At 39.3% G+C, this 18,463-nt stretch overlaps 1 protein-coding gene across 8 annotated transcripts; it reads right to left on the minus strand.

Annotated features, from left to right (window-relative positions):
• Window positions 1-680: 680 nt before the first annotated feature.
• LOC113683761 (rho GTPase-activating protein 6) lies at window positions 681-17,776 on the minus strand. Of its 8 annotated transcripts, none has more exons than XM_027201045.2 (13): window positions 17,535-17,776; window positions 15,288-15,390; window positions 12,280-12,392; window positions 11,490-11,646; window positions 8,812-8,898; window positions 7,034-7,459; window positions 6,210-6,265; window positions 5,943-6,093; window positions 4,739-4,890; window positions 4,040-4,105; window positions 3,782-3,895; window positions 3,341-3,447; window positions 681-2,689 (listed from the first exon to the last, which is right to left on the minus strand). In XM_027201045.2, exons 2-13 carry the CDS (start codon window positions 15,376-15,378, stop codon window positions 1,906-1,908), a joined length of 2,304 nt encoding a protein of 767 aa, XP_027056846.2. In that variant the 5' UTR covers window positions 15,379-15,390; window positions 17,535-17,776; the 3' UTR covers window positions 681-1,905. The 8 variants fall into 8 exon arrangements, with proteins under 8 accessions (XP_027056846.2, XP_027056847.2, XP_089048671.1 ...); XM_027201046.2 differs by lacking the exon at window positions 17,535-17,776 and adding an exon at window positions 15,696-16,253; XM_089192545.1 differs by lacking the exon at window positions 12,280-12,392 and having other exon boundaries at window positions 17,535-17,584.
• Between the last annotated feature and the right edge of the window lie 687 nt (window positions 17,777-18,463).

Raw genomic sequence — 18,463 nt, forward strand, 5'->3', positions numbered from 1 at the left:
TTATCCTGTCCACGAAAACGCAAACACTGAAATAACTTTGCCAATATCCATATGGACTTCAACAATTTCCTTATTATAGTTGATAACGGTTCGCTCTATTGCAAGTTCGCGCCTTACTACCTTTGCGCGAGTTTGCACCCTGAATTAAAACAAGTTTGATCCCCTTCCACCTTCGCCAGCTCGCCCCAGGGGGGGCAAATAGCAAAGGTAGTTGAAGGGCGAACTCGCAATGAGGAGAAACCTCCAGATACCATCAACGGAAGAGGTCACTAGCAGTGGTGGTCCCAAAGCGGCATTCAGAGGACATGGTGGTCATTTCATTGCACCCATTTTGTGAGTTGCCACGAAACAACAATTGTTATTGTTTATCCAAGACATGGAAAATTTGAAAATTTTACTGCTCACATACTCCCTATTAAGATTAAGAACGTTTAAATGTCTTGCTCATTTTCAGCGAGTTAGTTGTCATCTTTGGAAAATGTGATTCATGGCAGTTAATTTTAAACACACTCTTTGATTTAATTCTTTTCAGGCTTGTAAACTGTCTCAAAGGGCGTCCTTGTAAAATGTTCCCCATCGCCTGGCTAAACCATTTTTCGGAGAAATGAAAGGAAAGAAAAAGTAAAAGAACACCAACGACCAACCAGACATTACAGAACAATGCGACAAGTTTAGAAACATTGTATTACAATTGGAACTTTTATTTAAAACCGAGTCAACCTTCTCTATTTTATATACAAGCATGTAAATAGAAATCGTTTTTTTTTAAACATTATTTTGTCTGCTTAACCACAAACCACTTTCACAGAGGGGGAGGAGATGAAGCTTTATAGTGGAATTGCGATTTTTCATAATTCGCACGCACGGAAACAAACTATCAGAGGTAAAATAGGGCTTTCTTTAAGCTACAGTTTCTAAGAGGATTTTTCATCTGGATAAAGTAAATTGGGAGAAATGTGCGCGCTGTTCTAAGGATATGCACCTACAAGAAAGCCATCATACACAAATACAATATTTCTTAAAATACCACGTTCTAATGTAACGCATGTTGATTTAAGTAAATCTAGGCACGCATTTTTGGTATGACGAACGTAAATAAAATCAGCAAATGTTGTCAAAGAAATTGTTGCATGAACGAGATCAACCGGAGATAAGAACGAATATTTTCCGAAGATTACTGACTACCTCGTGAACTTTAGCGGGTATCTTTCCAACACAGACATCTCCCGAAGCTTAAATTAATTACAAACAGCTAAGCTTACATATGTAACTCTACTGTGGTTGGTTACAGGCATTTCTCGATACTCTAGTACCCAGACATTCTCTTCCGGCGCCTGGCCGTAGAAGCCCTGGGTATTTTTACTTCTCTCACCTTGAGTTATGTGCGCTCTCAAACTTGATTTCTTTCGTATATACACCTTCAAAAACAGGAAGGAATTCACCGAAGTCGGTTTTACTCTTGGCGTCTACACGCAGTGTAGATTTGTATGATATTTTCATTTCTTCTATCCAGATGTGGAATAGAAGGGCACTCGTTTTCTAATTAATATATTTTTTTTTACATAAATAAATGCTTCTCTCGCGCTTTGTTATCAATGCAAACCTCTATTTTTAGCTCTAGCTTTAGATATTAATAGTCGTGGGAACGAAGACAACATGACAGTAACTTCCCGTTTTCTTGAATAGTGATTGAGCCAGCTGCAATGGTCAGCGGCGTAGCTAAGCCTACCTATCCATATCTCTGACAAAGCTATTCTTCTACTGATTGGATGACAGGGTGTTGAAACCTTTGAGTACCTCAACGATAATTCGCCAAAAATTGTGTTTGTTCTCCGCGACTGTTTAAATAAATTGACCTCTTTCGCCAATCAAAAACTAAAACTAAAAGCAGTTACCGTAGAATTCCTACACTAAAGTTTCCTGCTCCAGAAAGTCTTTCTGGCTACTGTTTTGTTGGGTTAGAGATTCCCACTGGAACCAATTCTCCAGCTGCCAGTCTGAAAGACTAAACGTTCTAGAATCAAACGGCTGATTACGATTGTACTCCTCGTTTCTGTCCCGGGCCAACTCAACTTCAATTTCAGTTTGTAAGCTGGTCCATTCGGTTATTAAATGTCCGTCGTCAGCCACATAGGCCCGGACTGGGATCGGTGACGATGAAGTGGATTCCGCAGAAACGAACGCGGTAGACGAAGGAGATGAAGGAGGTGTGGAAAAGTTTGAATAAGAAACTGAAGCCGACCCTGAAGAAAGAGCAGGAGACGGAGGCTGCTCGAAAGCAGATCCTTCGTACCTGCACGTAGGTCTCGTCATCGGCGGTGTCTTTCGTTTGTTTTGTCTATAATTTGAATTGTAACTCGTCGTCGACGCGTGATCGTCGGGTGAAGACATCTGTCGCCCGAACATGTGTTCTCGGTAATACCTAGCATCGTCTTGATTCAAAGAATAACTACGATTAGGAAATGCAGAATTGTGATTCGATTTATCACTACTGCTACGTGTCACTGTGCGTGGTGAAGGATTTTGTCTCGCACGCCAGTTTGCTTCGTTGAAAGAACGCGAACCAGACGCGTTCGAAAAGCGTGTTACAGGACGCTCTGCCGCTCCAGCGGACATGACGCGTCCTCTTACTGGCGTCTCTGCTTTACCACTAGCTTCGTAAATGAAGGGATCGTCTTCCGTTTCAGAGCTGTTTAGAAAATTGAGAGAAGGAGAGGTTAAGATGAAGGTAAGAGATGCGGTTTATTTTCCATATGAGTGAATATGGCGCTCACAAGAAAGAGCGATAAACTACCGTGGGAGATAATCTGAGGGGGAGGGGCGTCCACCCTTTCCGAGGAGACACACCTGTATGTATTTTCAAAACGTGTCTGAAAAAAATTTCTTTAACAACAGGACCGCACATTACTTATTAGTGGGTTATCATGCTTTTAAGTCTTAGGGACCAGGGGACCTCTGGGAGAGAGGGATCAGGGCATTTTTTTGGGCGGGGGGAGGGGTCCTACGATTTTCAGGAGGAACGGAAGAGGAATGGAGGGGGAACAGTCGTCACCAATAATAGGGGGCACCATAGACAATCGACTGCCTAATGGTTGCCCATGAGAGGGAATTATGGGAATATTAAAGGTAAATTTTATCGTGACACAAGCAGTCTCTTCCGAGCCCTCCGTTCATCCCCCCCTCCCTTCAAGTACATTGACGAACACGTAAAATTTATGTGTATACAAACCCTCCATTTACTTTCGAACATACGGAGTTAAAAGACAATGTTGAAATATAACTCCACCTCACAACAATCAAAATCTACCCGTCCAAGAAGAATGTTTTCCACACTTTTTACCTTACTCCGTGCGTTCTCAGTAACCTTCTCCTCAAAATGAAATCCAGAAGTTCCGGTTCATTTTCCAAAAGATGAACCAGCGCGTCATGATGCATTTCTACAGAAACCTTAAAGAATGAAAAAAGAAGAGAAAAAATTTCAACAGCGTCTAATTGGATATCAAAATTGCATGAAAACAACGTAATATTGGAGGTTATGGCTTGCAGAGACAAAAAGAAAATGACTAAGCTGCGGAGATTGAGGGAAACTCGTGTTATGTTATTATTTCATGTGCGCCCGAAGACCGCGGCTTATCTCAAACCCAGGTCTCACTCGTTTCTAGGAACGTGTGTCTGACGTTGAAGGGATAGGCGCCGATAGGCGTCATTGCGTAGCATTTCAAAGTATCAGAATTACTCCCGGGTGATGCAAAAATGTAATAATCAATGCCGATCCTACTACCTGAAACAACTGGTCGTGATGTTCAATCATATCTTGCACCACATCAATAATTTCCTTCCTTTCATCCGCACGAGCCTTATCTTCTACTAGAAAGTCGTGATGTTGCCCTTTTACCTGAAAGGGAAAAGAAATAGAAATGAAACAAAAGTAAAATGAAAAAATTATAAAATTTTAAAATCAAGACGACGACGCAAAAATGATTCAAATGTACATTCCGATTTCTATTAAAATTTAATTTTTATTTCATCCTTTACTTACCTTGTGTAAAATATTCGGACCAATTATAATAGCTAAGTTTTTAGAGTTCATTTTGTTCCCAGGAATCTGAAAGAGCAAAAGTTTGTTTAGAATCTACGATTTGATACAGATCATTGTTTAAAATTCTTAGGCCAGTTAATAGTCTAAGAAAATGGGGTCTGTTTTTTTTTTTTTCGGCTTAAAACAAGAATATATTTATTCAAATTGATTCCCTCAAATAATGCTGAAATGATCACGCATTTTTTTTAGTTTTGACGTAACCTGTCTGGTTTGTATTCGTAAACCACATAAATAATAGATATCATCAGATAGACGGACCGAAAAACCCTTAAGGAATGGACGGCAGCAAAAAGGCGAACAACCCAAGAAATTTTTAAAGACAGATACGGACTGGCGTCTAGAGAAAACATTTAGTCAAGAACCAGTCTCCTCTCAGTCGATTATCAGCCATAATGGCGGAACCGAGCTGCTCAAGGTGAACCTGAGTCATTCGCAAGAAAGAATCAGAGTCAGCTCATTACCTCCACTAACGGAGGTAGGTTTTCAATCAGTCAGGTTAAAGTTAAAAGGTGGATAACACTCATAGTGCTTGTCAAAGTCTTGGTGGTCGAAAATTTGTAAAGATTTCGTAAAAAGATCTAGTTTGCACCGAGCTTAAACAGTGCATGAATTTAGCTAACGATGTGTAGCAAAACTTACTTCATTGCCTTTTTCGTCAATGCTGTCTTCTGCACATTGCGCAACTCCAGCGAGAAATTCCAGGAGTACCTTTAATGTGTCTCTGTTTGGTGCTGGTAGAAGACAGCAAAGAAGCCGAAGAGCTGAAATCTGCATACTTGGATTATCGAAGGCTGAAAAAATGAAAATAACAATTGTTATGCGTCGATCAATGCGAAACTTCAACACCCCTTCCCCCGGGAATTCCTCTGGGAATTTGAACTTGAACATAGGTCCATTCAAATTATCCCCCGCTCAAGCCAAAATTGTGTTCAAACGTCCTACCTAAAGTACCTACCCAAGTGCCAGATTTGATGGTCACTTTTCAAGTGAAAGGTAAGATTTGCAACCGTAACTTTCTTCTCATTGGCCACCAATTGATTTGACTATTCAAGCTTTTAAACATAGACCTTACAGACCTTTTCTTCCAGTTGATCAGTGTGGTATCAGTTTATCACTCTCCCTTTTGCAAACTTCACTTGCAATAGAAATTCTAGTTAAAGTTATGGTTTGATCTTTCTGTCATCTTCAGAGTTTCTGCTGGTTCATACACAGGCTTCCCAAGCTCATGTCTCGAGAAAGAGCAAACTAGTAATTCATAAAAGCCTCACGCCCTGTGTGACGCTGTGTGACATGGTGTGTATATCAGGAATGACAGTTATGGCAAAGCAATCTTAAAAACAGCAGTGAACACCAGACACCACAGTGCTTCCCTAGTTCGTGTCTCAAGAAAGAGCAAACTAGTAATTCATGAAAGCATCACACCCTGTGTGACACTGTGTGACATGGTGTGTATATCAAGAGTGACAGTGATGGTAAAGCAATCTTAAAAACAGCAGTGATCACCAGACACCACAGCAGACACACAAGGAGTGAGTAACTTTTGTTAATCTTGCTTGTATAATGTTTATATTTTAGAATATTTAGCCTTGTAAATCATCCATATTTCTTTCCCCATTTTATTCCTTATAATACGTTCAAATTATCGATGGTTCCTTGTGTAACTTAACACCATGTAACACAGTATGTGACAATTTCATAAATTAATCGTTTGCTTTTCCTTGATACATGAGCTTGGGACACCTGTCGTTTGTATTTGAGGTTTGTGATGGTCACTGAAAACCAATTTACTCAGGACGTTAAGTAAGAAATATTTCACTTAATTTGCATTGTGTTGAATACTTACTTTGTGTTTCTAAGAAGGCAGAGTACAAGTCACGTGTGAGCAATGGTTCTGGAAGGTCTCTGAAGTATTCTTTGAATAATGCAGCCACATCATGTGGGTTGTCTTCAACTGTGAACTTTGTTTTTTCTCCAGAGTCAAACTGATCTCTCATCTGTTGGAAACACAGAACATAAAAGAAATAATTTGGTTGGAAATCAAAATACTTTTGCTATTATACAAAGCAAACTAGTCTTTTTATGAATAAACTATTCAAAAAATGTAATTTACTTGTTTCATTCGCTTCTTAGAACCTCCAACTCTGAATATTCCGAGGACATGTAGACCTTCAAAACAGGAAGAAAACATAACTTCTGTTAAATGCTCTTTTAAGGCTAGGAAACACTTAGCAACAAGTTTCTATTTCAACTGCTTTGTGTGTACTGCCTTCAAAAAAATGGTCCAGCAATTTTTTAAAAATTCAAACTTGTTCAAGTTTAAAAATGTACCGCCTTCAAAAATATTTTGAATGGGTGGTAAAAATGATTTGGTTTCAACTATGGGGTAGTTAAACAGGCCTCACTGCTTAATGAAGTACTGTAAACTGCTGCCTTTAAAGCCTTGGGCTTAGACAACTTCATAGGGGATATTAGAAGGGCTTATGTCTGATGGGCTTACAACCAGAATGGTAAAAAAAGCTTAACAATTGGTTCATACGTCAGTGTACATTAATCGAGATATGAAGCATGAAAGATGGGTAAGAGTTGCTCTTGGCTACGCCTCGAGCAACTCTAGCTTCTTGAGTGCTCTCCAAACTTCTCAAGTGCTTCATATCTCAATGAACGCACAGCTGACATATGAACCAATTGTTTTATAAAATTTTCAAACCAATGGAAAATTTTTTCTAGAGGGATTTGTTTGCTGACATCATGTCCGTGCACAATAGGAATATGAAGCACGCTTGCACAATTGAATTTGATTAGACAAATTTACTAGCTATGTTATAATTTAAAATGAACTATAGCAGTTCTATATCTTTACACACAAGCTAGAGGTTTACATGTACAGTATGCAAGAACTGAAATAACAATTTTAACTTCACAGACTGGCCATACCATAACACTGAAGGTGCTCGATAGCGTGCAAAACGATTGGTGGAACTTGAGGTTGTGGTGGACTTAGCACTGACTGTTTATCCATCAAACAGGATGCAGAAGCAGATGAAGACAGTAGTGTCAATGCTTCAATAAGTCGTGATTTCCAACTTGGTGATTCCAAAGGTTGGTCTTTATGAGAAGAGGTCTTTTCATCAGGATTTGAATTTGAATTATCCACTGATGATCTTGAACTGTGAGAGATGCTGGATCCAGATGAGTGTCTTCTGACCCCAGTTGAGTCATCAGATGCCTCTTGGGTTCCTGTTGATGATATTGATGGTGTGCCCTCTTTAACATTCTTTTGTGATTTTTTTAGTTCACTGGAATCTGGGGGACTTTGTGTGGAGACAGCTTTGTGAAGGGGTATTGCAAATACACCATTTTCTGAAAAAAAATGAAGAGATGAATAAATAAGTAAACACATACAAAGGCTTGCACTGGTAAAATTGTCTGTTCAAACCTATTTTTGCTCTAACAAAACCCATTTTTGCCAGCCAGTTATCCATTATGTCATATCTTTTATTGTACATGTGGCCTCAAATTCAATGCAGGCAAAAGTGACACAGCCTTATCTTTCTTTAACCCTTTAACTCCCATGTATGACAAAGACAGAATTTCTCCTTACAGTATCAATACAATATCAAGCAGATTAGTGATGAGAATAAAGAAAAATATCAGCTAGAGGATTATAAGATGATCCAATACCAAATTCTCCAAACTGACATCACAAGAACTGTATGGGGAGATAGTTAGGAGAATTAATAAGGAGATCTTGGGAGTTAAAGGGTTAAAAAGACATGAATTTAGCATGTGTGAAGAACAGTAAAAAATGTGTGGCCATCCATGGCGTTGACCATACATTATCTGTTATCTGGTTGTTATTTCAAGCCCAGGCTTATGATGTGGGGGTTCTTTAGAGGATTCCCTCTGAAACTGCTTCAAAAAGTGTATCATTATAATAACACATCTAGCAAAGCCATTCAGTCTTGAGCGCAAAGTGATTAAGTATTTTACTCCTCCCTGAAGGGATACTACTCTATTGTACAGCCAGAATTCTGTCAAGTTTCACTGACATTTGGCAGGTACCTATATTTGCTCCTTGGTAGAGTGAGGCTCTGTGGACATTCAGTATCTTGCCCTTAAATTCTACCTAATGGCCTGCCTGGGGGGGGGGGGGGGTAACATCAGAATTCTCAATCTAGCATGCATTTTGTATAAGTGATAACATGGTTCAAGAGGAATTTGGTGTTAATAAGCACAAGTAAATTCTTCAAAGACAACAAAACTGCATGAGCCCATAGGGCAAGTGCAATTTGTAGTCTTTGAAAAATTTACAAGTGCGTATTATACCAAATTGCATGAGAAATCATGTTGTCACTTGTTAATAATATACATGAAAAAACCTCAAAGAGAGTCAAGACAGACGTAACTTTTAACAGTGCAGACATGCTTTTTGTAATTTGCACTCATGTTATAACTTTGCAATCGTGTTACAACTTTGCACTTGTGTTACAACTTTGCACTCTTGTTACAATTTTGCACTCTTGTTACAATTTTGCACTTGTGTTACATGAGAAAGCACTCGTTTTCAGCCAATCAGACATGCACAAATTTGTCATTGCATAATTAGCTAATTAAAACCTCACTGCCTATACAATGATCGTAACCACGATCCAATGGCATAAGTTTGTGTGCAGGATACAAGCAAATTTCATAGAGAACGCTGAATTACCAACCTTTGTCTTTGTCAAATAAACTTGACCCAGAGTTTCCTTTCTTCCATGACAGTGCTCTCTTTAATGACTTCCTAGGATTCCGTGGATCTTAGAATGAAAAGATACAAATAATGTGAGTTGAGTGCTGACAAGGTATTACCGTCTCTCTCTAGGGGTGACACCAGGTACAAAACCAATCAACAAATATTTGAGAAATTAATGCACGATAGAAACCTTGCAGATTATTTTGAATGAAATTAGTTTTCCGACCTGTACAAACTTTTGTATCTGGTTTTAGGGGGAAAATATGAATGAGAAAGAGGAGTCAAACAAGGTCTGAGGCATCGATAACTTAATGGACCACAAAACAAGGTTAGATTTTTATATTTCTGGGTTCAAAGAGAGGGGGACAATTTTGATTTACACAAACTTTAGCTAAATGGTGACTTTTTTGCATGAGGAATCGAACCTAATAGTCTATGAAACAGCTTAACCCTTTTTAATCCCATGAATGACCGAGACAGAATTTCTCCTTACGTTATCAATACAATACCAGGCAGACAAGTGATGAGAATGAAGAAAAATATAAATTAGGGGATCATAAGTTGATTAAATACCAAATTTCCAAAACTAACATTACAAGAACTGTATGGCAGACAGTAAGGAGAATTACTAATGTGATCTTGGGAGTTAAAGGTTAAGAAAATATCAGTTACTGTGCAACTACACAGGGATGATATGCAAACTGTCCAATTACACTGCTCATTCGTAGCATGACCTCTATTGTCCTACCAATTGTGTATTAGATAGCCAATTGCATGTGAGAATTTTATGACAGTATCGGGGGAGGGGGGGGGTATCACCTGCTAAATATAGCTTGGTGTGGCAGAAAAGTCTAACAGAGCAAATTTGGAAAGTTATAATTCTCATTCTGCAATTTGACTCATAGATCATACAAGATCATTTAAATAGATGCACTTTAACTATATGAAAAATCAAATTTCTTTTCCTGTCAAGTATTTGTTGCATGAAATAAAAATATCTGATTTGATAAGGGGGAGGAGACAAACTCATCCTTATTACAAACGTTTGTCCTGAACAACTTGTAGTTGACTCATGTAACAAAAGTCCAGACATAAATATACCCTTTTCTAATATTATGTAACTAACAAAATAAATGAACTTGACCGAAAATTGCTGTCAGCATCCCCCATGATCCCAATGTCTTCAGGTACTAACTAAAAATGTCAAATTGTCATCTCTTTTTTTGGAAGCCAGCTAAAACGATTACATGATGTGACAGTCAGTTAATGCAGAATGTCAAAATTGAGTCCTTTTTTATGTCAACATGTTCAGACAATTCGTTCGATGTTTTCTTAACAGACAGTTTGTGCGTATATAACTTGTTACGTTTTACCACAGAGTTTCTAGAGATAAACAGTGTGCTTGATAAATGGGCTCCAATTGCTTTGACGGTTGTCAAATAAAGTTTGTCTCTCTGAACGGGTGATTTATGTTTAGACGCATAGCCATTGTCAACGTGCCAAGGGAAAGATGATAAAGACTATTGATGTTGGCTCCAATGAAAAGTTGCAGCTCGAATTAAGAGATTTCAAGAGCTGATTGTAGTTCATCTCCTTCAGTCCTTTTGTCAATAACGGTGACAGGTCATTACTTACATCCCAAACCGTGATATGTTTATTATGGCAAGACAGGAATTTGGAACAAGAAAAATTTGCATTCCCTTCGGTCAAAACGATTTTACGCGTTCAGGATTTGTGCATAGACTCTGCGCACGCGAAAACAACGATAATTATCAGATTGACGCATTTTAAGAAAAGCGACAGCGTGCGCCGAGGCATCTAGATAATTGTCGAGAAGTGCATGCTCAAGCTAAAATGACGATAATTGTTTATTCCGCTGTCGTGTAATCGGAAAGAATGAAAAAAAATCGAAGCAATTTCAGGAACGTCGCCGAAAACAAAAATCCCGGCGTCATTGCGAAATCGGCATTGAAATAAACAATTCTTGTACGTTTCCGTGTCGGAAGAGGTTGGCCGACTCGATCGTCTTTAGTCGCCACAACAGAGAAAGATTATTTCTACCTGAATAGATACTATTTAACGAATGTTCTGATTTGAAAGTACGAGGCTATTCTCAGTTAAAAACAAAATAAACGCGTTCAGCCGTTGAAATTTCACCATGAATCACTTTTTCATTTTGCTAAAAATTTATACAACATCTCATCAAAAGAACCGCTTTGGATGTCGCGAATACTGTTTATGGTTGTTGTTTCAAGTGTAGATATGTATGTAGTGTACGGTAATGGCTTTTACAGTGTTTTTTTAACACATTAAATCGCACCTTCAGCAATTGTAAAAACCAATGTTGCACTGAGGAATATTTGCGAGCGATAAGTAATTACTGAAATGAATTGAAACGTTGTAAGAGTCACTTTTATTTCATTTTGATTTCAGTGAATAGTATACCTATTCAACAGTAAGCAGCTCTTGACCGGAAAGGTCGATAATATGTTTCTAATTGATGTGATTGTTTAGCGCATTTACCAGTACGTTTATCTCTTGAAAAAAAAAAATCGAAAATACTGGAATCAAATAAGTGCGGAGAGCCATTAAGAGAAATTAAAAAATAAATAGATAAAAGAGATATTGCAGTAAGGATTATTGTACCACTCGTACCTTTAGGTATCGTTAGGTGACTTTTAAAATCCAGTTGCTTTAACCGAGTTTGAGCGACTCTTTGAAGAGCGATACACTCCGGTTCGGACAAAGCCGAAAGTTGAGTGTCTGTCAGCTGAAGTCTGCGTCCTTCCACAGAGCACCAGCTAAAGTTATCCTTCACAAAAGAGAGAAAATAAGTTCGCATCTCGTTAGGACGGTCATTAATTCACCAAATGAAAATGCAAAGCTCTGGCAATTTAACAAAAATGCGCTGCAAGGACTTTGGAGCAGTTATTACTCTGTAGTAAACTCTAATGAGGGCTTAGAGATAATGCTTGCTTAAGAACGTGTTCCTGACAAGCTAAGCGACTTGTGTATTTATCTTCTGCTGGGTTTTGTTTTAAGAATGGCAGAAGACGGCGGAATGTACCAAGATAGTTTGCCAAAACAATTAGCTGCTCTCATTTCAGAGTCTAGCGTAAACGCAAGTATAAGCGCTGATTCGAACCCAATAAACGCTGGTTAAATGCTTTGAAAGGAGCACGCTTGAAGCATTAAGATGTGTAATGACACTCGATATTTTAGCAAGGTCAAGAACGCGTGGAATGAATAGTAGTGGGGAAAATGCCGATGGAAAAATGGCTGTGCGTAACCTATCTAATACAATTTTCACGATTGGTAAATCAATCCACGCCTTCCGCTTAATCTTAGACGCTGGCGCATTACAACAAATTCAATCGCAGCTCATCGCGAACCAGAGGAACGCGACATTGAGCAGTCAGCGCGATGAACGCGGTCGCAGCCATACCTGAGGAATCCACAGGGCATTGCCTGCGTTGGGAATGACCTTCAGCCGATTTCGCCAGCCCTTCTGGAAAAACTTCTCCTTGTGGGAAGGCGGTGACAGCTTTTCCTGCATGCCTGAATCAGAGTCGATAGTGAAATCAGGAGTATTAGACCAACCCTTCGATGAATTTTTAGACGCTCTACCCGCACTTAAGTCATTTCGCCCCTCTGATTCACTACTTGTAGTACCCCCCCTAAAAACCGATCCGATGTTAGCAATGGCTCCCGAAGCAAGCTTTTGAAGTCCTTTCTTTTTAGCTCCAGACGAAGAGGACCCGTCGCCGTCAACCCTCGGAGACGTATCGCCCGAGCCTTCGGCAGGCTCTCTGTGCGTATTCATAGAAGTCGGCGAGCCTATCCTCGGTTCATCGTCGCTTTGCTCGACCTCGTCTTCGTAGGGACGTGTTGTACGGTATTTACGCTGCCCTCTTGCGCTAATGCTTGATTCGTTCATGGCTCTTGGCGATTGGGTTACTGTTCTGCAAGATGGCGAAACCCTCTCCACCGGTTCTGTTGGACTGTCGCTGTCGCAAGCGTTCAGAACCATGAATACGTATCCCAACTGCAAATAACCTTACATAACTTCAAATGGCGTGACACGCAGAGCATGAATTGGCAATTGCCGAGCACGTCTTGAGGCGTCGGACGTTGTGGAGACTTTCATAATTTGCCACTTATTCGCCGCATTTTCTAATGGAATTGCGTTTTGTGTGTAGCTGTGAGTGAGTTGCTAATCATTCATTGATTGACGCGAGGGCAGATCTTGTTAATTGAAATCAATAAATTCCCATTCCTGATTGGCTGATAAACAATATCAGTGTGACGTCACGCGCGAAAAGCCAATTCTATTGTAATTTGCTGCGCACAACAAACACGGTCTTTAACAATTAATGACAGTCAAAGCAACCTCAAAGACAGACTTAAAAGTAACAAGTTCTGATTTGTAGAACTGATTGAGTAGACAGAAGAGAAAAACCAGTGTGTAAACAAACCGTATAAACAGATCCTTTTGTAACCATTCTCTTTGATGGCGCGTTCGATAACCCGAGCTCAACCTTCCCTTGTCGCCGAAAGTGATTTCGTAGGTTTGTTGCTTACTGTATCTGGACGCACGAAGCAACGGACTTCCCGTTGCTCACTACTTCCAAACTACCCCTACCTGTGAGAATTGACGGTTAACAGTAGAAAAATCACTTTTGAAATAATTTCGAAAGTTTGTCAAACGGCTTTGCAAAGTTATCCAAACACATTTTGTTTATCATATACCCCGGGGACTTGTAATCCTTGGTTCGTTCGTCAATAGCGCGAAATTGACGTAACTTTGGTTCGTGTTCATGAAGGGAAGGCGGCGAAACACTTACCAATAACATCCGTTTTATTCAAAATCTTTGTTTTTTTTCAAGATAACCTCAGGCGAAAGGAAGTTCGTTGGCGTAGATCTAACTTCGCATCTTGATGCATCTTATCCTCATCAAAGATTTAACACAAAAGGCACCGGGGTGTAATAGACCAATTATGAATACAAGTCAGACACGAAAGTCAAACAAAGTTGTCAAAAGAGCAGACTTGTTTGATTTATTCCCCTCTTAAAATTACCCAACCGTTCGTCTCGATTTATTCATTCGAAAGAGATGGAGCTGATAACTACTTGGAAGACCGTGTTTAGAGGCGCAGTTATCGGGACAGAAATAACAAATTTTTACCTCGAAAGAAAGGTTCCCGTGGATCTTTCTTACTCACTGTGAAAAAGTTTTTGAAGTTTTACAAAAATTTTTAAAACAATCAGGTCCTGGCAAGATGTTTCATTTGGCATTAAACTGTGATATCGTCTCTCCTATATTCTCATGCAAGCTATTGAGTTTTGGATATTCAAACGTACAATTTGGTTTTAACCAACTATTCTTTGCAGATCATGAACACTGTCATGCGTCAGGCTACAGTTGTCATAGACAATCGTTCTTTGACGCAAGACAAAAAAGGAAAATTTTGTGAAGAAACGTCATATTTCTTTTAATTCCGTTAGCGTTGACAATTTCTCAACCTCTCCGAGTTCCATGAGCATTTAATCATTTCATTTTTCTCCTTGAAACCATCATGTCTCTTGCAAATTAACGAGCAATCAAAATTTGGATTCTAATTAAATGTTTGTTTTGATTAATTTTATTTGTATACAGTTAAACGAACGTGATCAGATCAACCTAAAACAACAACGATCTTTGTGAAAGTCTCTTTCGTCCGAAATGAACCAACTTTTACAAATTTTAACAACTTGAACTAGCTTGGGGTGAATGATAGATGAGAGATCGGTTTACAAAAACCCACGTGGAGAGCTATCATTGACAAAAAGTTTTAGATCGATGCGCTGTTCGAAATTTGCTTTCTTTAATCGCAGTACAGTTTCACCATGCTCGCAAGGTCAAGCCTTCAGACATCTTTTCTACGCCTCCCAACCGATTTTCAGTTTGTTGCGGTGTTGGATATATGGAAGCAACGTTTCTCTTTGAGAATCCTTCGTGGGTAGGCTGACCGTGTCTTTCGTAACATAATATTTTGGTTTAAGAGGCCATCGTGGTAAAAGTTGGCTCCCAGTCAAATCTGTCCCTGTCAACAGTTCAATATTGTATCTAGACGCGCTAACGAATTCTATGTCAATAAGGCGAGAGACCGTCTTTCATGGTGATAAAAACTTCCATTATTTGATTAAAGAATGAGTTTTATATTCCCCCAGACGGTTTGATTCAAATTTGAATTGTGGGCTATGGAGTCGAGTTTCATCTCCAATCCTAGACGGCTTTCGCTACGACACATAGTTTAATGTCGGCTTAATTTCAACGACCGTTCGCTTGCAAAATCTCTCCAATGCAAGAATGCCAGAATCTTCATATTTCATCGGCACTGAACACGTCCCATCCTACACCTCATTTGATTTTGGATCAGTCCAACAAGCGATAAAGCGATAATTTCTCTTACCTTCATAGTACTGGCTGTAAGATCTCTGCCGGTAATGATCTCTTCTGCGGCTGGTGACAATGGGATGAACTGATTCGACTTCAGGCATCATTTCACGCCGAACCTTGAGACAAGAAGGCTGGATGAGTCATAAAGCACCAAGCACTGAGGCTGCTTGTCGTCCTCACCGTTTTGCTACTAGCACAGCAGACTTTGTAGCTACCCCGTGATCAATGAATACTCTTTAGTGCAGTGGAGAAAAATGATTGACAGGTCCTTAAAAGAGCCCTGGAAAGCGCAGCTGCGGTTTTATAAAGCTAAGGTCACATCACACGAAGAAATTTACACAGAAAGGAGGCTCATCGATAAGACATGAAGGTCGCCATCGCGTAGGAAAAAAACGAATGTTAGCACGTGTGCGCTTCTTACCTCAGGCTAAGAATAATTCACTCCTTGGAAACCTTGCCAAAAAGCAAAATTTGCCAAAAAGCCCCCACGGGATAGTAAGAACGCAGCTCTTTTACTCTGCAGATCCTGCGAGAATGATTTAGAGATCGTTTTGATCTAATGAAGTAAGGTGGCGTCCTTTTGCGTGACTTACGACTCTTAAAGCTCTCTGATTGTACTCGACTGAAGATCTTCAAATGACGTTGCTTGCGCTTGGGATAAATCCACCATGACCGGCTATGTGCGCAGGATTAACCGTCACGAAATTCTTAATCTATCGCGTGCTGATGTCTGATGTTTCGGGAAGTTTTGGGATTGTTTCGTTTGACGGTTATTCCGCCAAGGTTCCAGTGAACTGAAGTGTTTTTTCCTTTTTATAATTAATCTACTCACTCTGCGGCGGTTCGGATGTGAAGCGACGAGTGTAGTTTTCACGAACTCGCAATTAAGTTTTTGCTGTTAGCTATTTCTTTCAACAAATTTTCTTGATCTGTTCAAGTACTTTCCGGTGTCACTGTTTGTTGAATAATCGAAAATAATGATGAATAATGTGTTCTTGCGATCTGTTTGAAGACTTTTTTTGACGTTAGATGAGACACATTTCACTTAAAGAATTCTTCCTAAACTTAGTTTAATTTTTTTTTTTAACCTTTCGTGACTGAATTGAATCTGGGAAGCAGTTTTCCTAGTCTCACCAAGATAAAGGTCTTATTGTTGCCGAAATATTCATTACTGCTAAAAGTCACGCTATAGATTTTTTTTTGCGGAGAACACAACGTGACTTCTTGACAATCCCAGAACTTTATTTGTAAAAATGACGTCTGACAACTCTTGAAATGTCTTTAATCACGAGAAGTTAAATAGCTTATTTTAAACTCCAACTTGACGATTCCGTAATATCGAGATTTATGCTCCTCGAAATTGAAGGGTATATTTACGAGTTTCCGGCAACCACGTATTATTCTAAACGCATAAGTTATGGCTACGTTCTGATATTTTTTCCTTTTTTCCAAAATACTCGGTGATTTGTAGAGGCGACGTCTCCTGTATAAGCTGTTGATACATCGCGTAGAAATGATGACATGAATTGAAAGCATCTTTTCAATGATAATTGCCAAAAAGAGGAAGGAGAAGGAACCGGAGGAGCGGCATATTTGACCTCGACGACTTGTCTTAATCTTTCTACGTGATATGAATCTTAAGTGCAATATTCAAACCCGAGCGCCCGCATTACTCATGATGATGAGCGACGTTCTGCATTACTAATCCCGTTCTTCAGTGTTTTGTTTAATCTATCTCCTTTCATGTTACTGGCAAACAATTCCTTTAGTTGAGCAATAAATCTACTTTAAAAAAAGTATTTAAGTGAAACCTAGGCTGAGCTCAAACATAGTTGTCCTTTATGCGCAGGTGCCAAACATAACAGAGCATTTCCAAAGATAGCCGACGGCTCGCGTGGAAAACTGTGCCGGTTAAAGCAATGGTATTTACGACATTCGGCTCGAAATTGGAACACGGTTTGTCTTTATAATAACCTCCTCAAATAAAATATTTAATCATCTGCGAATACCGCCTGACATCTTAATACCGACCAAAAATGCTTTTGCGAGATGCGACAAATTTTAAGACGGAAAACTATCGGAATTACCACCCATACTTAGCCATATAGTGCGTGGTAGTCCGCCGTAGATCTTCAATTCTAATAGATCACCGGCCAAAAAAATAGAGGACTTTTCACAAAGAAACGTGATGGAATGCAATCTGACTCAGTTATGTAACACTTAGATCATTGTTATCAAGATGTGTAGAGTTGGTACTCACCACGTTCTCGTTCGCTGGCAAGCCAACTGAACTACCGACTTCAAACAGTGCCAGACCAACACAGTATCGTCGAAAATTTGTTTTTTTTTGTTTTTGTTTCAGTACTTGTACATATTGTTATGTTTTTGACCAAAATATAGCTTAGATGTCATCTATTAACTTGAGGTTGTCAGCTTGATTTTTTAAACCACCTCTCTATTCTGGACCTTCAGAAGCTAATGACTTTATATTGTAGTTTTCTACGAAGCGTAACGTAGATAAGAGGTTACCTTATCAACGTGACGTCGACAAAACGCGAGATAACACACTAGGCGATTGTCTCGGACCTTGACCTGTTCTGGCGAAGCTAGGATCTGTCCGAAAGCTACCACTTGGAGAGGCAGAATGGATCAGTTTTTTTGAGTGGAACTTTTTAGTTTTCCAATAATGACTGATCGTTGAGTTGTTTACCGCAGTTAAAAATATTTTGTGATAAGTGAAGGTCGTTAAAAATTTCATAAATGCCTCAAAACAACCAATCATAACTGTTCAAATGAAACATGGATATTGCGCACAAAGTGATATTAATTAATTTGATGATGAGAAACTCTGTTGTGCTCTGTGGCCTTCAGATCTAAGACGATTCTAGTGACTTGATTGAAGCATTGATATCATCACTGATGCCTGGACTCATGGTTATGAGATAACGGGATGTTAAAAAGGAAAAGAGGGAGAAAACTGCGCTTAACCCTTTGACTCCCAGTAGTGATTAAAATGTAACTTCTCCCTATAATATCCATGAGAATAATCAAACTTATCAGGCAAAAGCCACTATCTTGATCCAGTACCAAGTTCTCATAACTAATTTACAAGGCAATGTGTAGCAGCTAGAGGGGAGAATTAACAATCAGATCTTGGGAGTTAAAGGGTTAAATATTTACAACTGACTT

This window comes from Pocillopora damicornis, chromosome 13 (assembly GCF_964200805.1).
Source record: "Pocillopora damicornis chromosome 13, jaPocDami1.2, whole genome shotgun sequence".
NCBI lineage: Eukaryota > Metazoa > Cnidaria > Anthozoa > Scleractinia > Pocilloporidae > Pocillopora > Pocillopora damicornis.